This window comes from Perna viridis, chromosome 7 (assembly GCF_037379345.1).
Source record: "Perna viridis isolate PV_CMFRI_1.1 ecotype Kerala chromosome 7, ASM3737934v1, whole genome shotgun sequence".
Taxonomy (NCBI): domain Eukaryota; kingdom Metazoa; phylum Mollusca; class Bivalvia; order Mytilida; family Mytilidae; genus Perna; species Perna viridis.
The window spans coordinates 11,364,842-11,390,582 of NC_142451.1; the positions used below are offsets into that span (position 1 = coordinate 11,364,842).

The 25,741-nt window shown below is 34.1% G+C and overlaps 2 protein-coding genes and 1 pseudogene across 5 annotated transcripts; 1 reads left to right on the forward strand and 2 right to left on the reverse strand.

The window, feature by feature from the left end:
* Positions 1 to 1,155: 1,155 nt before the first annotated feature.
* LOC148611320 (uncharacterized) lies at positions 1,156 to 13,506 on the reverse strand. 3 transcript variants are annotated; one of them, XM_088591757.1, is made up of 10 exons: positions 13,399 to 13,506; positions 12,700 to 12,777; positions 12,091 to 12,169; positions 11,152 to 11,233; positions 10,410 to 10,520; positions 9,928 to 10,022; positions 3,804 to 3,894; positions 3,178 to 3,307; positions 2,395 to 2,546; positions 1,156 to 1,297 (listed from the first exon to the last, which is right to left on the reverse strand). In XM_088591757.1, the coding sequence occupies exons 2-10, from the start codon at positions 12,767 to 12,769 to the stop codon at positions 1,196 to 1,198; spliced, it is 912 nt and encodes a 303-aa protein (XP_088447883.1). In that variant the 5' UTR covers positions 12,770 to 12,777; positions 13,399 to 13,506; the 3' UTR covers positions 1,156 to 1,195. The 3 variants fall into 3 exon arrangements, with proteins under 3 accessions (XP_088447883.1, XP_088447885.1, XP_088447884.1); XM_088591759.1 differs by having other exon boundaries at positions 12,739 to 12,777; positions 13,399 to 13,484; XM_088591758.1 differs by lacking the exon at positions 13,399 to 13,506 and adding an exon at positions 13,300 to 13,320.
* Positions 13,507 to 16,799: 3,293 nt separating this feature from the next.
* On the forward strand, positions 16,800 to 23,200 carry LOC148611321 (nmrA-like family domain-containing protein 1). Of its 2 annotated transcripts, none has more exons than XM_088591760.1 (4): positions 16,800 to 16,915; positions 18,847 to 19,375; positions 20,244 to 20,434; positions 22,484 to 23,200. In XM_088591760.1, exons 2-4 carry the CDS (start codon positions 18,847 to 18,849, stop codon positions 22,670 to 22,672), a joined length of 909 nt encoding a protein of 302 aa, XP_088447886.1. In that variant the 5' UTR covers positions 16,800 to 16,915; the 3' UTR covers positions 22,673 to 23,200. The 2 variants fall into 2 exon arrangements, with proteins under 2 accessions (XP_088447886.1, XP_088447887.1); XM_088591761.1 differs by lacking the exon at positions 16,800 to 16,915 and adding an exon at positions 17,803 to 17,937.
* A 641-nt stretch (positions 23,201 to 23,841) lies between these two features.
* LOC148611322 (uncharacterized) lies at positions 23,842 to 25,517 on the reverse strand (annotated as a pseudogene).
* Between the last annotated feature and the right edge of the window lie 224 nt (positions 25,518 to 25,741).

Sequence of the window (25,741 nt, forward strand, 5' to 3'; positions counted from 1 at the left end):
GTAATGCCAAATTGCGGAAATATGATGCAGCATAATATAACAGGTTTTGTTTTAAAATTATACCATTTGAATAATAAAAATGACTACTTCATTAAATAGGACTGATATTTATTATGTGATCTGTAAATTGATACTTTTAAAAAATGTGCATTTTTTTCCAAATACCTTTTGAAGAGAACATCAACTTAAAATCATATGCAATAATTTGAAGTACACACATTATATTTTAAATCAAAGTTAATTTGTAAAATATTGTAATTATTAAAAACTTTTTAAATTATCAATGTATAATAATTGCAAAGTCTTCTTTGTACTGAGCTAGCTTATGATGAATAGAAAAGAAACTTTTATGAGCTATTTGTATTATTATTATTATTATTTACCTTATTATACATTAACACATAACGATTAACAACACCTGTTCAAAACTGTGTAAAATATTGGTTCTTGTCTAAGTTTAGATTTGATTCACCAAAAGTCTACAGTTTATGTTCATTTAGAATATTTCACAGCATTGCTTTTAGTAAGAATGGAACTTGCTGGTTCACTGAATTAGCCATCGAACAAGTATGTGGACTCCAAAAGTACAGAAGGACACAAGTCCTTTGAATACCCCTTTGAGTCTCTCAGGATTGCTCCTTAACGGGAGCTATTAACTACATTGTATATTTAGTAGAGGTAAAAGAAACCAGCCTTTAGGTAATCGGAGTATGTCCTACTACCGGTTGGACTGTTGTATTGATGCTCTGCTCTGATTGTATGGTCCTATAATTCATATTAATGGCAATTAAACAGCACAAAAAATGACAAAATTTACATGCTTTGACAGGATTCAATTGTGGTTGTCTCTTTTTTGGACTCATAAAAATAAATATTGAAATATAATATGAAGCCAAATTTCCAATAAAAATGTGTAATCCCTTGAGCACTTTCGGGCGAATTCTACTTATTGATTTTTCATATTTGAAACCTTCAGTGTGGATTAAGCCCCCTTGGAGTCCTTTCCAATGAATATATTCCTTCAAGCATATCAACAGATAATGCCCACCTATAAAATATTGAAATCCCTTGATCTCTTTAGGAGTTGCGATTACATATGTTGACAGACGAACGAACAGACAGATTAATTCAACAGGCCCAAAAGGCTAAAACATATAAGAGCAAGTTTTATGTATCATATTAAAACATTGTGACGCTACTTGTCTGCCTTTACTGTTTTGTCAATACTTGGATCAAGGAAGTCCTTTCCAGTAAAGTCTACATAATTTCTGCATTCCTTAATGGCACTGTTAGGTACCTACAACATTTATAAACTAGTTATATATAAGTGACCATTGGTGTTTCTCTATAAATGTGCTTCATGTTTGTAGGCTACATTAAAACATGTCATTTGGTCTGTATCTAATTTAGAAAAGCTTATTTAGAAGGCTAAAACCGTACCACCAGGTATTGATTGGATCCTCCTTTTCTTTTTGTTTTGTTTGGACAAAACAAATGACTATTAATAGTCTTGACCCCCCCCCCTTTTCACAAAATCTCTGGATCCGCACCTGTTATTCATTTTTATTGGTATTCATCGCAGTTGTCCTCTTCTGTTTAAACAAGAAGTTGACATCATATAAGTATAACATTTTCTAGAAAAGCAAGGATGCGTACCTACTGGTGCATCTGGTCGATACCTCTAGTTTGTAGTAGAGTCAGGTCGTATTATCTTACTTATTCTTTAGTGTCTGTGTGTATTCTATAAGTCAATTGTTTCATTTTTTGTGTTTGTCCCTTTTCTTGGTCTAGTCTATCCCCGGATCATGAATGTCCCATTCCTCGTTCTAATCAGGATCTCTTTGCTAAACGAGGCTTCCAAGATGTCATTTACAAATATGTCATCTACAACGATAGCGTGTTGATTATGAAATTTCTCGAGAGGTGAAAAGTTTCATAATCAACAAAGTAAAGTTGTAGATTGTGTTTCTCTTTTTTTAAAACGACAACTATTCAATTGCAATTTCTTCCAACATCTATTTTAAGACGTCATGGTTACTTCTATTGCAAGTTTCGAATTATTTCTAAGACTTTAACTTTTGGGCTTAAGCTGCATATTTTACGGTCAATCATTTTAATATTATCAACAATAATCAAATGACAACAAATACATAATAAAACAAAGAAAACCAGTTATGATCCTTAATTAAGCCGCGCCCCTTTGTATTTTGACCAATCAGCGTCTGCATCTCTATCGGTTCGGAGAGGGCGGACCGCGGGGCGAAAATCGATTAAAAATAAAAGAAACAGATTTAAAGATTGTTCTCATTTATCGTCAATAGCATTATGCTTGTAATAGTTAAAATATTGTTATAAGCGTACTAAAGCTCCATGAGGACCGCAAGTAAGACTTACCTTACTTAAAGGTGTAAAGTTTGGGTGATGATGTTTGAAAACAGGATCATTAGATTTTAGGTTATATGTAAACAAGAGAGCCCATCTCCTTTTCGGACTGTTGTTTGGAGCACTGGTGTGAACCACATTACTATGGAATATTATTGCGTCACCTAAAATAAAATTTGAAAAGGACATTTTAAGTGTAAACATTTTTGATAATTCATCAAATTAATTTGACATATGCAATCGTAATAACAAATAAGACTCTAGAGAGCCTGAATTGCTAATATGGAACTCATTTCTTGGCCTTATGTATTTTTGATATCAGAAATATTCCATTCCTTTTTCATTTGCATGCCAAAGGATAAAATAGTCAAACAAAATTATTATATGACTGAGGGCTGAAAGGAAGTGACTCTTGTACACAAATACATAAAAATAAAATAAAACTTAAAATATAAAACAACTCGCCTGCTCGCGAGTCGTGTAAGGACGACACCCAATTTATGTTAACTGACACATCTTTGGATAAGGCCTCTCTAGTTTCCTCTGCGTACATGTTACATGTTACACCTGCCACAATTTAATAACACCTCCAAATGAGCTTTTCTGTAGCGATAATGTAACTACTAAATATAATACCACCTAACTACCAACCTTTGTAGCCCTTGTCATACCCGGAGGCACATAGGGCAACGACCATCATTTTGAGTGTCTTCATTATATTTCAATTTCGTAGGTACAGAATTCAAATACACTTAAAATAAGAATTTAAACTACTGAACTGCTTTGGTAAATTACCCGGGTTCATCTCCACGTGTTTTAAGGGATGTCGTTGTTTTATTTGTTCCACTCTCTCCAAATCACATTGGTGTTGACCAGCTACAGAATAATGTTCAATTCTTCCACATTTATGACTGCCAGGCAATATCTAAAAGACGTTTTGTGAAGATTTAATCGAAGACAAGCCAGTGTATATTAAAATGCAAATGTTTTGTTTGTGGTAAAGCAATGAAAGTATTTATAGAGAAGTTCGTGTACAAAAAATATCATTAGCAGAATAGTGCTGTGACATTGTATGCTTATAAGCAAAAAAAAAGCTAAAACAAATATAAGCCAAAAAAAGCTAAAGGGTAAGAGCGCAGAGCAATTTTGAAAAAAACGCACCCTTTTGTGATCGGTTAATAAAAAGTCATAAGACTTCAATTCCCATTTCTTGTGCAGAGGGAATCGTTTATTATCTGAAAGTTTAACGCCTCTGGACATCGCATTCAAATCTTAATTAGGACAGGACACCGGAAAGAACATTACAAAATTTCTGTGAAAAAATGCTCATGCAAAATAGCAGATAACATAATTGGCGGATTTACTTGTAGTAAAAGGGAAGTGGTAATTAGGTCTGTCTCTAAATTTCGATCAAAATCTACCTGTAAACAACCATTTGATTCGTTTGCTTGATCGACTGCAATAAAAATTGTCACAAGGTCCGGAAAAAGGTTTCCGTTTTGGTACCAGTATCTGTAATATATAGGGTAGCAATATGATGCAATCTGTAATATGGGGTAGGCATTGCCTAAATAAGCGAGCACCGTGAGCTTTACTATACATTTACCGTCTGTGCTAGACTCGTAAAAATAATAAAGGACAAAAAGGGGGAGGTCGGGTATCGACCCGGATGAAAATGTTTGCTTCGCAAGTGCAGTATTTTTATTCATATTTTAGCAGCAAGCAAAATCAATATTTCTATTTGAAAATCTGTCTTGTTAATTAATGGGGGATTTTTTTCAATAAATGAATAACCTGAACAATGTTTTTCCCAAAAATACCAACCCCATGAGCATACCCCCTTTCCCCTCGCTCTCAAAATGGTCAATAACTTTATAGTACTTCGCAATACTTTACATTTTTTATCTCTTAAGGCATCTCTAGCAATATCCTTTTCAGTTTTGGCCTGTTCAATCAATCTGTACAGATACCGGAAATATTACAGTTCTCCTCGAATGGTGGGAATGTTTTACACATAATGAAAACGACGCCATTTTCGACTTTGCTGTTCGGCTGCATATCATGTGACGTAAACAAAATTCAGAAGACAGCTGCAAATTCCAAACAAGAAAATGATTGCCTTTCCTAAAATCGGAGTTAAATTTTTTTTCGAGGCGGGTTAGGTTCTTGACAACAGCAACAGTGGAACCGCGGAGATACACGTACGTACATGTACATCCACGTGTTCTCCGAAGTTTTTATAAACATAAAATTCACTTCTTTAAATAAGTAAAACATATTAGAAAAAGACTTGAAAACTATCAGAAAAGATGAATTTATTTTTACTGAAACGTAATCTTAACATATATTTTTTATTTGTGTAATTGAAGGAAAGGATGAATTTTCTCCGTAAGGACAGTCATTTTTTGTTACTTCCGGGACATGACTTTTTTTTTGTTAGTGTATTGGGGAATCTTAAGGGAAAGTTAGAAAGTACACGTAATAACGGTAGAGCTCATACCGCTTCACGGCGCTCGCTATTAAATATAGGAACGTGATTATCCAACACATTTGGCTTTATTTTTATACAGTATTTTTATTTATTAATAAAAGTATAAAAACGTCAAAACCGATTGTTTTGCTTATGTCTCTTCTCGAAATCGATTGCATGTCATAACGCTTGATAGAATCTATTCAATTTCTGGACAAAAAAGAAAGTTATAATACAGTCCTGAGAAAGACAATTTACGGATACGATTTGATAAAGTAAAGGATTATTATACGATTTTGCGTTGTGTTGACAACTCGTGACTGGATAAAACCGTTCGTCTAAATAACCAAAGCGCAAACGTGCAAATTAAGTTGATACATAGAAAATAAACCCCCCATTGAAGAAAATGTTCGAATGAACAATATGCAAACGACCATAAAAGGAAAATCCATCTACCAACGATGACAATAGTTGCAGAATCTGTAGTACGTGGTCGGAGATAACCAACATGTGTATGTCCCCCCCCATTCATCAACCTAAATATGATTTTCAGCTACCTTTATACCTCCCGTTTACAAATCTTTTTGTTGCCAAAAATATACTGAAGCAGTTTTGTATCTTTTTGCTACTTTTTATACCTCGTTGAGGCAAATATCCATCTTTTACGTTTTTTTATTCATCGAACTTCTAATTTCTACAAAATGAAGTAAATTGACATATGTAGAAATCAACATGTAGCCCAATACCATAGTAACTGTGCTTAAACGGCTGTGAGTAACGAACTTAAGTTACCCACAGCCCAAAATGGAGTCGCCTGGCGTCGGTAAGAAACTTCTCTGGTAAAATTACATAATGAAAACATCGCTTACATTTGAAGGGAATCTCCTTGACATAAAAATGAAAAAATGAAAAAAAAAAAAAATTGCATAATCTTGCGCTTTCTTTATTGACTAACAAGCAAAACATTCATTATACCCAGCTTCAGCAAAGTGCAAAGATTTGATCAATTTCGCGTAGACCGAGTTGTTTAGACCGACTTTGAATAATGCTAGGAAAGCAACACCTCGTATTTTATTTGTAAATGCAACTAATATATAAGATTCGTATTGTAATGACATTGTAAGTCATGATATTCAGGCTAAACGTCGTTCTATTCAATAACTATTTACATATATAGTGTACTAAATGATGCAACTTATTGTAACGTCTAAAATGTTAAAAGGGAGTTTATTTTTACTAACAACAACCATAGAATCAGCAGAGTTACAAAGTTAACAGTTTTTAAATCAGCAATCTTGAAATTTTGATAACCAACGTTACCCACATCCAGAAATAAAGTTACGGACATCTTGTTCATTTTTAAGTTCGTCTTAAAATTGCGCTAAAACAAAATCAATATTCATTAATAAACGGTATTGGTAAGTGACTTTATTATTTAAGGCTGCTATAAAAAATCAAACAATGCATGAAAAATACCGTTTAAGCACAGTGACAGTGTTCCAATGCTATCAAGAAAATTGCGGTAACACTTAATATTTTGGAGTAAAGTGATAAAATGTACCTTTACTCCACTGAAAAATCGCTTATATTGACATATTTTTCAATGTCAAAACCCCTAGAGTATTAATGCTTCACTAAAGAACGACTTAATATTCTCATATGATTTGCATAAATTTATAGTTGTACCCCACGTATCTCTTAAATAGCATACGTGAGCGTTCTACATGTTGTACGTGTATTTCTTGCTTGTACGAGAAGACGGGAAGTTTACATGAAATGATCGGTTAGCTTTGAACATACCCAGTTTCCGATTCAGGCACAGGGGCTCTTTACAAGACTATAAAGGTCATACACAATAGCACGGCCCCAATATCTACATGTATGAATATTCATTGCCAGTTGTTTAATCTGGTTCCTTGGTCAACATCATAAGCGATCTAATGATACCGCTACAACGTACCTCTTTTAAAAAAATCATATACATGTCTGTGTGTGTGTTGTTGTTTTTTGTTTATATGAAAACGGGAACATTATAAGATGATATAATCGTTGAGCATTGAATTTATGTAATATTACCCAGTTTCCGATTCAAACACAAGGGCTCGTTATAATTAACTTTATATTGATTGATTGATTAACGCCCGAGCAGCAATATTTCAGCTATATTCAGGCGATGAACATGAAATAGATGATAAAATAAACATGAAATGATGATGAAATGAAAAATGGGATGGGGCACAAGGATAATGAGGTCAACACATTTTGATTGCCACTGGAAATAGGGAGAAGAGGGTAGAGTCGGACAATTTAGCCTCCTGTGGTGAAGCCCAATAGTTCCTACTCCTATCGAATACCACAACAGGGTTCTTCAAGGACAATTGAGGGGAACGTGGCATCTTTCCCAACACGGTGCACCACTATGGTTTTCGGTCAGGTTTTCCGTATTATAGCCTGACGACCCCAGTATGCAACATGCCAGAGTTACCCCATTCAAACACCTGACGTACACAACCCAGTTGCTCTGTGGGCAGAGCGCCCTAGCCCCCAGCCAGGGTTCTGAGCACTATTAAGTCGCCTTTTACGACAAGCTTAGCGCTACTGCGGGCCTATTCTTTCGACGCCCGGACCCGCATGTGGCTAATCGACTTTATATAGGTCAGATACACTTTCAGGATCATGATATCAATATATATCCATTGCTAGTCGTTTAGTCTGGTTCCGAGTAAAAATTCGGGTCATCACGGTTATCAAATATACCAATCATATCAAGGGAACCAAGATTTTATCGGAAGTCACCCGATTTTTGAGCATATCGCATTCGCGTCATTTCGGATGTTAAAAGAAAGCCAAAATAAGTGACCGAGAATATTTGACGATTAGCGACTTTGAAGACTTCAGTCTTTGGTTAAGTATAGGCAGCCATATCAATTCAAGGATTAAAATCACAACAGACATTTTGAGCACAATACACTAAAGAACAAATATTCTTATTTTCATTAAATGATCTTAAATGGTTTCAGAAAAGAAGATTTTCAAAGTAGTACATGTTTCCGGGGCCGTATCTCCTTCATCACTCGACGTATGGTTTTGAAAATTTTGGTATGGTTGGTCTTATGATGCCCAACAATATTACCCCTGCCAGAATTTTGCTAAAGGCAACGATTTTTGAGTTATTTGCAAAAACTGCCTTCAGACCCTATGTTCTATTTATAGTAATGGCGGCCATATTTTTTCACGGATCAAAAATACCAACGATCATCTTGTGCACAATACTCGAAGGAACAATCATGCCAAGTTTACATCCTGTCGGTGTAGTAGTTTCAGTGAAAATTTAAAAAAAAATTCACGACGACGACGACGGCCGCCAAGTAATGGCATAAGCTTACTTGGCCTTTGGCTAGGAGAGCTAAAAAGGGGAATTTTCAGAATTTCTTTTATATCGTCCATCTTTTTTCAAAATACCGTAGCTTAAACAAGATTTTGTGTGCTGCATTACATCTATGTAGTGTCTTAGCCTTCAAACGAGCTCAAGTAGTAATATTTTTTGAATTTTTTCAAGTCAGGTTTGGTGAAAAACTGCCACCCTTACCCACGAATTTAAAAAAAAAATACATGAACATGAACCAAAATGTTAATGTTTAGCTTATAAACGGTGTAAAATAGACATGCTGGGTACACTATTGTTTTAATTACCGATGTATCCAGCATATAAGCTAATTTCAGGCGAGAGTTGTTCAGTTTCAATTTGACAGTAATTAGTTCTTCATAAAAAGGGGAATTTTCTAAATTTCATATTGTCTTCTATATCACCGGTAGAGTAGTAGCTTTCTAATGAGCCCAAGTTATAAATATTTGAACTTTTCCAAGTCATATCAGGTAAACAATTGCCATCCCTACCCGTGAAAAAAAATAGCTCAACATGAACCAAAAATCATAAGGTTTAGCTTATAAACCGTGTACAATAGACATGTTGGGTACTTTTGTTTTAACAATTGTAACCTAAAAAAGAAAATCTGAGCTCCTGAAGTGATAAGATATGTTGGGTGCATCATTATCTTAATTATGAATGCTAAAATATGAGTTTTATAGTGTTGGTGTGCTGTGAATGAGAATTCTAGATGATACTGATATTAGTTTTCTAGGGGTAAGAGTAATATTTTTAACATTTTCTACGGGAAAATCAAAAATCCGATTTTTTGTATTTTGTGATAAATTTTAACTACGAAAATCGTCACATTTCATCAAAATAAGTATTAACTGTAATAATACTAAACAGAAAATACCAAATGAGCCCTTCTTTACTGAAGCACAGATACTCTAGGGGTTTTGACATTGAAAAACATGTCAATTTAAGCGATTTTTCGGTGGCCTATTGGTACATTTTTTTTTCATTTTACTTCACAAACCCAGCTTTCTTGGTACCCTCATTGAAAAGCTGAGACATTGGGCTTAATGATTTTTTCTATACATATTTCGTTTCTTCACACATGCTGTCCCAAGAAGACGTTCGAAAAACTGTGTCACAAAAATCTTGACTTTTTGACCCAGTGGGATACAATTATAAGCTTATGCTGAAAAAGAATCCGGAAATATTCTTTGACGACATATTGATTCGGTAATTGAAGGCATAACGGTACCAGAAAATCACAATGAAGTTGATGAGTGGGGGTGGTGGTGCACGGTGGACCCTCCGAGCCCATGGACCACAGTCTACATAATCAATGAAACTAGGCACGCTAAGTGTGCACTTAAAAAGAATTTGACCTGAATGTCCTGAAACAGATAGTTCGATCACGTCACCGACTACAATGTACATTCGGACGCTAAGAAAAATAAAAAGATTTTACCTAGTAGCCACCGAATAATTTACTAAAGAACTTCAAAGAAATATAGTTCGATGCAAAAATTAATTTATTTCCCAATAATATAGGGTGCAAAATCGAACAAAAATGTTATAAGCTCCCGTAACCGTCTTTGTTTATTTAGACAGTCACCTGGAAGCTTATGATCAATAAAAAAATCTCACAAAATAAAAGGAAATAAATGAAAAACTAAACAGTCAACAAACACATTACCCATAATCTTGGTGCCAAAGAAAACTCCCGCCAGTAAATGCATCCTTCCGTACGAACTTGGCATGATAGTGGTAGATTTCTCCCCCACCAAGTAACTGTTATCATAAATAAATAGAAATTAATATTTTAATACTCGTTTAAGCAAAACATTGAAATGTTTACTAGTAAACTGAGGAGACATTTGTACCTTGATTTCAGGTAAGATCAAGAGCCTTATGGCGACAGGTAAACAATGTACATCTAAGGAATAAAACGCTGGACTTCATATAAGAAGGTCAAATATTGTCTTCAACTGTCAGTTTCCAGGAACCTAACATAGCGTCAATTTTCCGCCTTAAGGAATTTGGCTTTCTTATTGTATATGGCCTGAATTGTAGCAAACCTTCTACTATACCAGTAAGGCAGCACTTGTTAGAATGAATGATATAGGCGTTTGATAATAAAAAAGAAACCACTTGATTATTTATGCCCAAATTGACTACCTTCTGGCACGTGTTAACTACTTTCTCGCTTCTTGCAACTATTCCTGTGACGTCATTTCCTGGGTGACCCCATATAACAAGTCCAGCAGATTTTCCTTGTCCATCTGGTAACTCAAATGAAAAAGGAAAAGAAAAAAATGTAGATAATAAGTATTATAAAATGCAGCATATGAGACAAAGAAGCTGACTGAAAATGGTTGGTAATCTTACCGTAAGCTATTCGCACACTTTAATAAAATCAGCCTTGAAACCTCGCAAATTTTCGAACTCAAGAACATTATCATAAAGTTGTGTAATGTTTGCATAAAACTCATCTTAACAAGTTACACAAAGATTAGAATAAAACTTCAAGTGACAAACAACAGCTTATACTATCAAAGACGACATGACTGGCACTATATAAACCACCTGCATGGAAGACCTCAATTAGTGACAGTTTTCAGACAGTTATGAATTCGATATAATTTCAGACCGTTGTAACCATATTTAAATAACAGTGACAAAACCAGCAGGGCACGTTGTCCAAGAAATTGTCGGCATTATATTATAATCAAGTGGTCAGAAAAGAAGACCAAACTGTGTGACCAAGTAAATACACAAATGTACCAAAATCAAGTATCAATGCATTTTTTCTTATAAATGTCTTGTTTTCGGTCAAACTGTATAAAGCTGATAGACAGAATGAAAATTCATTGACCACTCAGGAACGTCTGTGCTCTTTAATAGAATTACAAATACCTACTCCATAGCCATATTTCTGTGTCATGTCACTATCTTCGAGGACTTTGTTTATCTGTCCTAACTCTTCTTCGTCAAACATTTGCCTGAAATTATTACGTTCACATCGTTATGATCCCCTATCATGGATTCGCGTTTGACTTATATCAACTCACATACAGCCTTTGGGCTCAAAGCAAAAAAAAAAAACCAAAATTTGTGACATTATATATAATCAAAGGTCAAAAATTAAGGCGGAAAGGGAAACAATATTATAAGATGGAATGAGAAAGAAACAATGTACTAGACTGCGTTAACACCGAAGAAACAATATGGCGGTTCTCGGCTCCGTAGCCTATAGTTTTATATTCGAGGTAAAGTCTTCAACACGAAAAAAAACTGGTTGTAGATGTTTCCCACATGGAAGGTGTTATCCAATTTGCGAATTTGACAGCGCAAATGTATTGGATATAAAAATACACGAAAAAAAACGGTGCGCAATGAAAATACCGTAGAGTTATCATATTATGAATTAAAGAAAGGATCACAAAACGATTGCTAATTTAAGACCGTGCGAACGTAGGTTGAATAAAAATAAACTCGAAAACAGGGTCGCGAAATGAAAATAAGTATATCAGTATCGTTAGTACGCAAAAGTTTGAGTTCGTGGATACTAATTAGAGCACTTAAGTTTGTGGTAATTTAACTTTCTTTGGAAATATGAATTGTCGGTTTGACCAAACCATGAAAACTGCGAAAATTGGTACCTAAAAATGAAGGCTCTTCCATAGTACGCACTATTTAGATTTAATTAATTATTAGTTTTATTGATCTAATTTGAATGTTTGGGACTTTTATCGTAACAAAAAGGATTGTTACAGAGGAAAATTAAATGAAAATTAAATCAATATTTAATTTGGTCCAGAAAGCTAGCTTAAACTAGAAGACGGCTGTAAAAACTTACCGAACCATAATATAACCACTCTCATCAAACTTTCTTTTGATGTCATCAGTAACTTCAAAAGAGTCTGAATACAAATAGTCTAGAAAGACAAGATATATTGATAAATAACTTATAAAATGTATTCGGAAAGATATTGTTCTGTGACTCCTTCATAGGGCGCTTTAATCCAGGATACAATAGACCTGATTGATTGATTGCTTTAGATTTTATAACAGCTCGATCAACTGAACAATGGTCAGACACGCTAAGTCGAATTTTTAATATGACATCACCATATCCATCACGAGATTATAATTTGTACACATTTCGTCTTCTACACGCAGACTCCTAGGTTTTTAGAACGTATTTCTTCCTTTTTTATTGTCAAAAGCTGTGGAGTTACAATAAAAGTCAATGAGTAATTGTGTCGTATTACTGAGCGACGATTAACTACGTACTAAATTAACAGTTCTCACCCTGATTGATTAATTGATTAATGGGGTTTAACACCCGAGCAGCAATATTTCAGCTATATTTTGGCGATGAACATGAAATGGATGATAAAATGAACATGTAGAATCTACTGTTACATGTACTCTCTGTGAAAAGTTAAATAACAAAACATGTTACCCGGGTCCGAACTTGGTCCTGAGTCTGTCAACATGTTACCCGGGTCTGAACTTGGTCCTGAGTCTGTCATCCCTCAGCCTGAAAACGAATTTTATAGATGTTTCATCATAATCAAAACAAAACAACTAAATAAAACTTTTTAAGATAAATAGATAAACAAAGAAAAATGGCAGTGTGAAACACCTTTTGTATATGCAATTTCATTGTTTACGAACGAATGACCAATGGACCATACTCCAACATCGCAAGAGATTGGAATGCACCAAGTCAGAAAATAGCTTGCCAGACAACCTCTAGACTTTGCTGGATTAGTTAGACCTATATGTCATCACTTATTTTTTGTTTTGTTTTTAGAAACTGATTGGTGGAAATTCTTTGTTGTGTGTAGGGGTATAGGAAACTAAAAACACATTTGTAAAGCACATGGAAACTAAACAATGGTAGATTAACTGGTCTCTGAAGTTGTCATCTTCCTTTACGGTATACAGATATTTAAAGAATATTCAACTGGAAGATCAAATAAAGGGACAGAAGACTGGGGAAGGTACTTCGGCAAACACGTACGAATCACGCCTCTTACGACCATAAAAAAAAACATACTTCGTATCCTGTTAATAGCCCTATGCATCTATATACAAGTGATTCATGAATGCAGTTTCCACTATTATTCATAAGCATGCAAACTGAAATAAATCTTACCGTGTAGATGTGGGTTTAGATATCTAGTTGTGTTTAACTTAAACACAGATAATTGTTTATCTCTCGTGGCCATTACTGCTATCTAAATAGAATAAGCTTTGTAAATACATAGTACATGTGTATTTTTAAAAGTGCATTTAACTTTTATCAGAAACAGCGAGGCAATAACAATGCTGTTGTTGTCTAAATAGACAAAGACATAATTTATATATGTAAATTGAATTATATTTTCTTTATATGAAATGCAATAAAAATTCCGAGGCTTTGCTCGAAGGTTAACATTGGTTAAAGGAGTTTATTGCATGAAATACAATTTATGAACAAAAAACATTTCATACTAAGTTCATAATATGTTTCTACGTCTTATAAAGATAGCGTTTAAGAACATAAAATAGTTGTGTTTTTTACAGAAAATCACATGACACGATACTGTAATTATCATTATCACGAATAGATAGGATACAACACCTCAGCTTATCCCTCGGTTAGTTATTGAGGTTAACCAATTGATTGATATAATTTGCAATGTGAAAATGTTACTTGTAATTTTTTTTTATTAAAAATGAAATCGATGCAAGTGAAACTAAGCATTAAGTTAAAAGTAATGTTAAAGCTTTGGTTTTTTGTTGTGTGATCTCTGTCATTTTCAATTCTTGCACCATTCGATGTTTTATCTTTCGTTTGCCGGCAAATTCGACACTTATTTATATAATGTTGAACATTTAATAACATCCATTTTTCAATACCTTAATTAGCAAGAAACACGATACCCATTTAAAGTAACTGCACGCAGAATAAGCAATAAAATGTCAATGGATCTGAATACTTTTTTATCTTGAAACGGAATTATTGGATCATTACGGAGGAAGTTTTGTCAACGTTTGTGTCTTAGACTAAGCGCGCGTATGAGATAGATAAGTCATTTACTGTTGATGAAATTATGTTGCAGTTAAAAACTTTGAAGGGTGGGAAATAATATTTATGGGGCAAACGAGTTTTAAAATACTTGCGCAAAATAACATGAATATGACTTCTGACTGTATTCTGGTTTCGTTCCGTCGCGGTACTTTAATAACTCTGTACAAGGGAAATAATAATCTATCAATTACCGAGCTGTTACGCTTACTTCGGCCCTCAGTAATTTTTGGGAAGGATAATGTTAACGGTATTCAAGTGTATATCACACAGCAGAACATAACAATGCCTCATCCCTTTCAATTTGGTTTTGTCTAGGACCATGGTTCTATAACAGCAATTAATAGTTAACAGAATCTCTAACTTTATACACTGTAGTATATTCTGCATTCTTAGACAGAGAAAAGGCGTTCTACCGACTTTGGTAGGATGGCCAGTTGTACAAAACTTGGAACTTACGAATATTTGGAAAGATGTGGATATTAATACATGTATCATATAAGTCTGCAAGTGCTCATGTTAAATACAAGTCAATATCAAGTAAATCATTCAAAATCTGTCAGGGAGTAGGACAAGGACGTTTTATGTCTGTCTGGTTCTTTTCATTATTTATCAATGGATTAATTAATCTCCTTGTAGGATCGAAAAATGGGTTACTTACCGAAAACTTACTCATCCCTTATATATTATCAGCTGATGACACAACGTTGTTAAGCTTTTCCAACAAGGAACTACAGGACTCGCTTAACATCGTCCACAAGTATGCGAAAAAGTGGCGTGTAAAATACAATGCTTTGAAAAGTAATGTGTTACTGTTTACTACTAAGAGACATTTGCAGAAAACGATTAAAAGGACAGACAAAGTTACATATGCTGGACTTGAACAAAACTGAAACATATTCAAAGATACTTTACTCGGTTTATATTGTGTTTTGACAAACGTTCACCAAGAGATTCTTCTGTAAGTAACTTAGGACTGTTGTCGATAGAGGGTTTGATAGACAATCTTTAACTTGCGATCTTCTTCAAACTCAATTGAAATATGATATGTAATAATTTCCTGAGCACTTCATTGAAGAAACTTTTATTCTGGACAATAGACTCTGGTCAAAAGTTGTAAGTCAAACAGTACAAAATGTAATCATTTATGAAAAAATAAATGGAAATTATTGTTACAACAACGAGCTGAACTTTGAGGATATTTCAATATCCACCATTATTTAACAGAACACAAATTGGTAAGACTTTGTTCCAAATGCCATTGCAAACGCAGTCAACTAATGGTATTATCTAATCTAGGGTCGCTTGCTATTACTTGTGTAAGTGGACATTGTTCTCTTTGTGGCCGATTTACAGACGACAACATCTCAATACTTCATTATAAATCCTTTATGAATGATATAATTCCCATGTTTTACGCCATTGTGGATTTACTTCCAGTACATGATTCAATAAATTTATTTAATCAAGAAGATGGTGACATTCTCATAACATTTCTTGCTGCCATTACCGAATTTGCTATTGAATTGAACACTGATATATGGTACCAGCTAATGCATCCGTCGCAGGTCACATACATGAATTACACATTAACTTCAGAAAAATAATTTTTGAGTTAAGATTCAATATTAGTATTTAACATCCAATTAGGTCTATTGTACTCAATATATGCAACATACCAACAATTTAGTATTATCATCTTTTTTAATACAGTCATATATACATGGTATAAAAGTTTTACATCAGTTTGTGTATATATGTGTGTGTGGTTTTCTTTTTTTTGTCAAGTGACTAATGTATAGTATTTGTGATTTTTTTCTTGTTTTGTAAATTCCATCTTTTGGGGGAAATAAAGAAAACTAATCAATCAATATTTCTTTATAAACAAAATTAATTGATCAGTGCGGAGGAAGTTTTGTCAACGTTTCTGTCTCTGCTGTTTGTATGCATGGTATGCTAATGACTTTCTTGCCTTTGATAAAATGAAGTAGACTATCAGTTTTCTTTTAAACACTGGCGTTGTTTTAACACACCAACTGCACATTTATGCCGATAACAATGCCCAAAATGTACTTGTGTCCCATTTGAGGGAAGTTGAACGGTATAGAGTTAAAGACAGGCATCATTAAGAGTAGAACAAAGATGTGCCATTAAAGGGATCGGATAGACTACAACAATAGATAATCCCACTTTTTAGGTTTTCATTTCCCTAAAATTAATAGGAATATTCCTCCGATGCTCGGGATGGGGTGCCCCTGATCTGTGTCAAAAATTAGATTTATGATATACCATAGTGAGTCAGTAGTGTATAGAGAAAACGATCCAACAGCCCGACAGCTAGAATAGTTTAAAAACAATAATCCAACTTGTTTTTACTAGTTAATCAACAATGAAAGACAGCTAATCTCCATTTAAGTAGGCTTAACATAATCCATATATCCTGGTGATTTTCAAAAAAAAAAAAAATAAGATCAATATCCATGTATCACACTATCAGTCTCAATACATTTAAAAGGGACTGTGAATCGACGCATGCGCCTATGTTCGTTGCTAGACGCAGAAAATAATTTTCAGACGGATAACGATCGACATCGGTTTTAAGGTAAGAAATCAAAGCAGTTAAAGGTACATAAAATTTCTTTCCTTAATGCACAGAAAGGGGCAAGAAACTGTAACAATGTCGAAGAGCAGCTAAATAGTCGAAGAGTTTTTTTTGTTTGTTTTTTTGTAGGAAAATTAAACGAATTCAATACCTAGTATTACGAATGTAGTTTGCTTCTAAAAATGATTTTCACTCGCCGCAACCACAGACCTGTAATTAAAGGTCTATGCTGCAACATATAACGTTAGCAATGAAACGTACTCCTCAGCTGGTTCGAATTCTGTTTTTTTTTTTTAATAAAATGTGAAATTCTGTTGCAAATTTAGCATAGGATGTTTGTTATCATCCAGTTGAACATTAACGTATATCTGTTGCTTTAGTGCTGTCTACACATATTTATATGATCGGTGACATCATACTCTATTAGCGTACTTTTCATATCAGACGACGGAGTAAGTTGACATTTTAGAGGTTATGTGTCATTTTCTTATTTTTTTTAGTACAATGTGGATTGAAATGTTTGTTACAGTTTATGCACAAATAATCGTGTTTAAGTATTAGTCGGGCTGTATATTTGATTGTGGAGGCAATCGCCTATTGTTTTCTCCTTGAGACTTAAAGTTCACGTAAAAGCCATTTAAAACTGTCTAGCTACAGACGTATCAACAGAAAAGTTAACTGTTTACTGCTACACATTTTAGGTGTTTAAAATCAATACGATTTCTTCCATTATAAATATTAGTTCACGAAATTTAAATAGCCTTTACAAATTTGAAAAGAAATTATAATACCAATATATCTGCATTTAAATAAACATAATTATCAAAGTAATTTAATATTTTGGGGTTTTCAATAGAATGAAGGTTTTTAGGTAATTTTAGTGCGAGTGTGAAAAATCAACAGAGGTTTCCAAGTCTAATTAGACAACTGTTTTATTCTTTTAACTGAAATTATTTGTTACTCTGGATTAAATCATTTTTGTGTGCACTTCTTACTTACTAGCTTACACAAAAGGTACAAATGTAAGTAACCTTAAAATAATAATTTTAAGACTGCTTATACGGTTAGCATCGTCACCAATAGTGAAAACAGGTGTACATTTAGCCACTGGTCGCCGTACGTCCGTCCGTCACGCTTTGTGTAAGACTACATACATTGTTTAATCCGTTTCTCGGAATGTATTGAACCAGTATAACAGTGCTTACATGCATACATACTTTAAATATCTATCTCTTATTATGGAGAATTTGACAATTAATGAGTTCCAACATTTTATTATTAGTATGTTTAAATTAGCCACTTTTTATCACTTTATGTTGTCGAGGGTACATATGCTGTGTAATGTATAACTAAAAAAGATTTGAACCAGTATTATTTAAACTTTGCACAATGTTTATATACATATTAAAGATATATAACAATTTTGTATATGACTTTTTACTTGTTGAACTTTTTTTTCAGCAGTACATTGCATCACAAAAACATACTTTGGGTAATTTTACACACACTGTAGTTTTTATTTTGCTTAATGATTATGCATGTATTGGAGTTATTTTTATGTGCTGATACATGCATGACGTTGATCCCAGACATTGCTATCAGACTTTTTCTACTGTCTTGATTATAGACTAATACCCTTGCCCGTGAAGCTGCAACGATGAGTTCGAAACTACTTCCGTCACACTAACAACAGACTACGTTTTTATTTGTGTGACCGAAAGTGGGCTTCGGTATTTCCGATTGAGTGTATCGCTACTGTCCGTCTATCTGTTATTCTCTATTTTTACGAATACTCTCGAGTTAAGTAAGTGAATATTACAGAAGACAATGCTTTCGGTATTTTCAAGGTAAATGGTATGGCTGGATGTGGTCATTTGCCGAATAAAAAATAAGTATGTATACTTGTTAAAGGTTTTTCATTATTTTTACAGATGCCAAAAACATTAGTCCTTGTTCGTGCAGACTCTGATATCGGGGGCGCTGTTGCATGTGCCTTATCCAAAACTGGAATTTATACAGTCAAAGCAGTAGCAGTAGATACAAACGACCCAAATGTTCAAACTGTCAAACAATGTAATATACAAGTAGTGCAAAACAATTTGAAAGACACAAATTCTTTAAGAGATATTTTCTGTGGTGCTGACGCATGTTTTGTAGTAACGAAGTCAGACTTTACAAATCCCCAATTTGTCGAAGATGAAATAGAACAAGGACAAAACATAGCAGATGCATGTTCTGCGGCAAAAGTTCCACATGTCGTGTTCAGTACGCAACTACATTCATTTAAAATTACTGGAATATCATGCCGGCACTTAGTAGCAAAGGCTGAGATCGAGGGGTATATGAGACAAATAGGACTACCAGTTAGTTTCATAATGATCCCTTCTTTGTATGAGGACTATTTTGGATGTCTGAAACCACTAAGGCCACTCACAGATAGAGATGGATGTTATGATATCGGTGAGTATCTGATATTACTTTTTTATCAATTTTGTTCTTTTCAGTTGGTTTCTCCTTGCAAAATCCTGATAAAATCAAATAATATCATACCTTACAAAATAAACCTTATGTTTTTACTGTAAATGAATTACTTAGTTATATGCAATAGGTATAATCTTATATAATCTATGTACCAAACTCCAATTCCTAAATCGAGTACACTATTTTCAATTAACAATGGTCTAGAACTGATTTTCTTGCTTGAGATTAATAAATTAATTAAATGTTCATGTTCTATAGTTTTTAAAAACATATTAATTTTGTTTAAGCTTACTAAGAACTTCATAAATTAAATGTGCATTAATTTAGACAGTCTTCAAAGAAATAAAAGAATTGTCTTTTTGAGTCAACCAAAAAACCTTCATGCTAAAAATTGTATGATTGACAAAACATGAGTGAAATTTCTGGAAAAAAACGATCAGATCCAGGGTCACTTAAGTTACATTATTAATATATGTACAACCATGTTATCATTCGCATCCTTCAAATTTTTAGTCCACGTTTGTTCTGTCAAGCTTAGTTCAAGGGACGTAAATTACTAACTCTTGACTCAAGAAGATGAACTTTTAGTAAGACGTTTAGAAATGGCATTAAAAAAAAAACAAACAAAAAAACAAAAAAACAAAACAAAACAAAACAAAACAAAACAAAAACAAAAAACATGCAGTGTTAATAATGTAGATCTATCCATATTACTTAAAACACATATAATTAGTGCCCATGGTGACTATATGCGTTTCAGACGGTAGCTTGTATATGCATATATTCATCAATTTAGTTTAATATTGATTTAAGTATTGTTTCTAATATAAGCTTGTATTATTTACAGTAATACCTACCGGTACCACACCGCTGAATATGATAAGTGTTGAAGACATTGGAGAAGCAATCCGTGTTCTTCTGTTAAATAAAGATTCTTATCTGAACAAAACCCTGAGTATATGTGGAGACAAATTAACTGTCGGAGAAATGGCGGCATACATGACCAAACATTCTGGGGTAACTTTCAAGGAGAGAAAGGTAAGCTTGCAACTACCCAATCGCAACTTCTCGGCCTATGTCGTTGATTCCGAGCATTGCCGAGATTGGCCGAGAAATTTAGTATGATTTCTAATTTGAACAACAAACATTGTTTGTGTTATTTCAAGTGTAACGCCCATTTTTTTTCTTTTTTAATAAAGGTACAGTTCTTATCTATAAGGAACTGTCATGTACAATACAAATCAAAGTACCCATGTACTGAATCAATTTATATCGATCGTTTGAATTTTTACACCTAAAATAATCGTCAAATATGGGATAAATGGCAAGTACGGGGATCGAATTCAAACATGACACAAGCTTATTGTAATAAATGGTTAATATTGATCTCTTTGTTTTAATTTTAATTTCACCTTTCTGATTACCAAGGACATTTAAAAACCACACACACATCAAAATTCACAATGCATCGTAGCAGTGCGCCAGTTTGCGCAATATTCAAATTCGATATCAGTTACCATGGAACACCTAGATCAATAAACATAAAACTCTCCGACATAGTGCTACCAACTACAAACTACTAATTGATATTCAATTTATCTGCCCCTCACCTTTGATTTTCAGCTCAGATATTATTCATGGGTTAGGTATGTACTTTCGGTATTTTTACAATTCAGGTTATTCTAGACTTATTGTAAATCGCTGTATGTATAGTTCTGTTTTGCTGATGTCCTTTTGATACTTAGTTTTCGCCATTTTACAATAAATGGCCTTTTTCAATTTATATATTGTGTTGTGTCTTTTTATGGCATTCAAACAAAGCCGAAGTTATTCAAGGAGGGGAGGTGACAAAAATTCAGTTTATCGACCTCCAGGTCGACACTGTCTGTTAAATCATTCAAAATTAAGCCACAATCATTGAAATAAATCATATCCTTAAATACATATTCCTGTAAACTAGCTACATTTCTCAGTTGATAAGCTTTATAGCTCAAGTGCTGCAAGTTATTCTATAGACACCTATGTATCATGTAAAAGCGCTGGGCATCTGGTTCAAGAGACACATACATTAGAATTAACGATAAAGTCTTAGACTATATTTTCATCCATCGTGTCTTGCGCAGGAAACATTTGCCATGCACTTTTAAGGTCCTGGAGCACCTACAGCTCTATTATAATTAACACACACGTGGCTAAAATAGCCAGATAGAATGGTTATTGCAAAAACCAATAACACCAGACCAAAAATAAAATGACACAATTCCCGAGAAATGCACAATCGAAATTTCTATGGCATTGCTATGCAGTTTTAATTTTACTTGTCAATTCAGAGCTTCTGATGTCACGAGGCGGTAATCGTAATAAAAATACGTCAGGATGGTTTCGGGGGTTATGCTACCTTTTTGTAAAAAAATGTACAAAAGATAAGTGGCAAATAATAGCCTGAAATCCCTTTCTTTATACATATTTCTTCATCGTAACCACTGCCCCTTTTGTCCACCAGGGCCTGCATGAAATACCTGAAGACAGCCCTTCCAATTGGCATTCGACTCAGCATTCCTTTTATATGATTGATAATTATTTATAATCTCGCAGGATTTCATTTCTTGCTAAGCATATGTTTTTATGCTTCTAAAAATAAATAGGCTACTTGAATATATCGACTCTGAACGACTGATTTATTCGGGTAAATGCATAGAAATAAACAGGTACTGATAAGTAAGAGGGCGGAGGTCAACTATTTTTAATTGGATCGTGGTTAATACAAACCAGGGTAATCAGCATATTTAGTTCGCAGATAAAATTGTTTATTGGGTTTGTTTTTTGGCGTAAATAACATAGCATTAAATTTTGTATATTAGAAATACCCATAAAGTGGACCTAACCACCTGCATTTGAACATTTGTTGGGTATGTCAATGGGACTATTTACCTGCGGTAGTGTACCCATAACTGAGATGCTATCAGGCTTTAAAAATCTAAATCTGGCGACTGCTATATCAATTCTGATCTACGATCTAAATTGATAATAATGATAACTAGCTTAAGTACAGTCACTATTATAAACTAACTTAATTTCCTTTTTCAGTTGACAACTTATCAATATGCTCAACTAGGATATCCGTGGTGCCAGGATTACGCCAACATGTTTGATTTCATCCTTCGAGTAGATCAAAGATATAATCTACAAGAAACGAGAAGACTTTGTCCTCAAACATCAAGTTTTGAAGATTGGGTTAAACGCAATGTAGGGAAAATCAGACAATGTTTTCCATAAATAACTTCTGTCCAAGAATGTGTGTCATCAAAGACTAACTGAAATGCAAAATTAATACATTCAAAGCAGGGAGTAACCACTTGCAAGGAGTGGTGTATTTTCCTCATTTGGTTTCTTTCCAGGTTGTTTTTTCTCAGCTTTTTTGGCATAAATTCAGATCTTGACTGTTTATTCATAGCCACTCCAAAACATCTAATGTTTGGTCGGTGGATTGAAATGTGTTGAGACAAATATCAGCAATGTATAAAAATGGAGGGCTTTGACATGACTGGTTGTGATACAGGACAAGGTACAAATTGGGCCGTTTTTGGCCCCCTCTTCAAATAACTTCATATATTCCATATTAAAAGGCAAGGTATAGTAGCCCTCCAAAGTGACAATTTTTTCTTGTTTATGAAAATCTTTGACTGCCTAGCAACGGATTTTAATGTATACCATGAGGCTTTGGGAAAACCCTTCTTAATTTCAGATATTGGCCAATATCAATGGATTACGTCCTGTTATGAGAATATATGACAACTACCTTAATGTGGAGTAATTAATTGGATTTTGTAAATGGCATTTACAACAGAGAATCGACTTTTTCCCCCGAAAACCCATTTGTTTTGCATAGCAACCATTCATTCTCATGGCAACTATCATTTCTTTCATGTTGCCTATATATTTTTATTGAGTGTTAAACAATGTATTTTTATTACATCAGTTTTACTAAAATAATATAAACTCCAATTTATATTGTAAAAAACTATTCCTAGGAACAAGGTCTTCCTTAGTTACCCAAAAAATTACATAGCAACCATTAATTATCATAGCAACGAACCATTATTGTGATATATTTTATGTATGGATTACATGTATGGAAATAATAACGAAATAGGACTAAATTATCCCATAACAAACAGATGGACAGACAAAAAAAATTTTTGCCCGAAAATTAATTCCTCATAACATCTTTATAGCATTATAGTATACATGTAGCAGAAGTAAACAGCACAATACGGGCAGATCGGGTGAAACCTATTACTCTCCATAAGTTCGTTTGCAAGAATAAAGTGATTTGTTTTGAATATATCAAAGACCAAGGATAATCCATTGTATTTCCCCTATATGTGTAAAGGGGCTTTAATGTAAAACTGGCATATGCATTCTTAATCAATATCACTGACATGTCAATCCTCGATTGGTCCATCACTCTCTGATTCTGACTCTGTTTCATATCTCTAGCATTGATAATAGAGTCGGAGAATCGACAAGACGGAATTGGTTGTTGTTGCCATCTACTATACCCTAGATACCAGATAGTGGAAGAAATGTGCGCACAGCACCGAACAACTCGTGCACCGACTTTGCAGGTACAATACCAGCCTGTGATGTCGTCATCGCTGAACTCGATCCACAAACTATAGATCTTAGACGAGGAATGTCTCGATGACAATTTAACTCTAAGCAAGTTGGGTCTATCCTTGCATGTTTGGAGAACATAGTTAATATCAGACAGATGACTCTCTGTATACCTTGGCGCTAGCTTGAGTTGGTATACACCCATAGTTATGTCTCTGATTAGTTGTAAGCTTAGCCTAGGAAAATCTAGCACATTTTCAGTTCCGTTAACCTCTGTACAGATAGCCTTTTTCCTGATAAGATTGTTCTCTTCTACAATTTGTTGTATACGGTTTGGTTGTTGTGCTCTTTCTACCATTATTTGCCCCAGTTCATCATTTCCGAAGTTATTAATCAAATGAGCATGGAAGCAGTTTATCAAAGCTGCACAAATCATTACAAAGTTTCCTATGTGAGGGACAAAATGGTTCGATACAACTTTGTCTAAAAGGCGCCATTGTTTAATTCGCCTGTTGGCGCTCTCAACAACCCATCTTACCTTATTGATAAGACGGGATGAATTAGCATCCTCTGTAGAGTGTTGCTTCTCCCCTTTTTTCATGTAACATGGCATTTCAACATTTAAGTTGAAGAAAGGTTTGAGCATCCCTAAAACCTCTGTCTACGACTAAGACATCACCGTCTTTAATCCTCTGCTTTATGTCTTCTGCATTAGTTTGAAACATGCGTTTCGTAATTGATGCATCATTGTTATGACCGTCTACAAAATACGGGCCAAGCACACTCATAATATCACCATCGGAACCGACTATTAGCATGGACTTTACCAGAGGTCTGTTCTTTTGCAAACTGTAGGTACGTTTCTGGAACTGGTGATAGGAACTTTATTGTATATAAATGTAAGTTCCGTATAGGACTAATACAGCCACATCATCTTGATTACCAGCAAATAATGTTTTTGCTGTGGGTGTTGTGTGTTTTTCCACAAACTCAGCATGGCCCACGTGGTTGAATCCTAGAAATAATGGCACAAAGTTTTTGATAAGAGATTCCCGTGCAGAATGAACAGTTCTACGAAATTGACGTGATTTCAGGCTGAAGAGAGTTCCCAAGATTGCACACTTAAAGGAACTATACTCGTTATAATTGTGATCTCGTACCTAAAGAGTACAATAATACGCATCATATAGTATAAGCCTTTGTTTCTACTCCACGTAATAACAAATCCGGATTCTGAAATCCTTGTGTAATTCAACAGAAATAGATAGCCTCGGATATCCTTATGTTGCAAATGATATCAAAAATGTTGTGATGCCACTTACGAATTAATAACTTACATGCAAAATATTAATACCTACCCACTGTACAATAACCAAAATATTGTAACATTTCGAACGTGAAAGCACACATTCATTAAAATCTGACATTTTATTATAAATATGAGCAAAATGAACCAGTTGTGAAATGTACATACCGTAGGGGAGTGCTTCAGGATAATAATCATCTGGAAATGGAAAATCAACAATAAGAAAACCAACATAAATTCTTTTGTCAGAAATTTTAGTATGAAGTCTACCATTTTCTAGTGTTATATTTTTGGTGGGGTGGGGGGTGTGTTAGATATCTTGAACATTATAAACTATAGGTTTCGAAGTTGAGATTATTTACAGCTTTCAAGAAGTATTATTACGTTTAGAAGGATCTTTAATAAAGACTATAGCCATAAAA

Coding starts and splice junctions, on each gene's coding strand:
- LOC148611320 (XM_088591757.1), bottom strand. CDS start 12,769: ATGACAGACTCAGGACCAAGTTCAGACCCGGGTAACATGTTGACAGAC. Junction 3,895..9,927: donor CTTTGGCACCAAGATTATGG/GTAATGTGTTTG, acceptor TATATATTACAG/ATACTGGTACCAAAACGGAA. Junction 3,308..3,803: donor AATCAAATGGTTGTTTACAG/GTAGATTTTGAT, acceptor AACGTCTTTTAG/ATATTGCCTGGCAGTCATAA.
- LOC148611321 (XM_088591760.1), top strand. CDS start 18,847: ATGCCAAAAACATTAGTCCTTGTTCGTGCAGACTCTGATATCGGGGGC. Junction 19,376..20,243: donor AGATGGATGTTATGATATCG/GTGAGTATCTGA, acceptor TATTATTTACAG/TAATACCTACCGGTACCACA. Junction 20,435..22,483: donor TAACTTTCAAGGAGAGAAAG/GTAAGCTTGCAA, acceptor TTCCTTTTTCAG/TTGACAACTTATCAATATGC.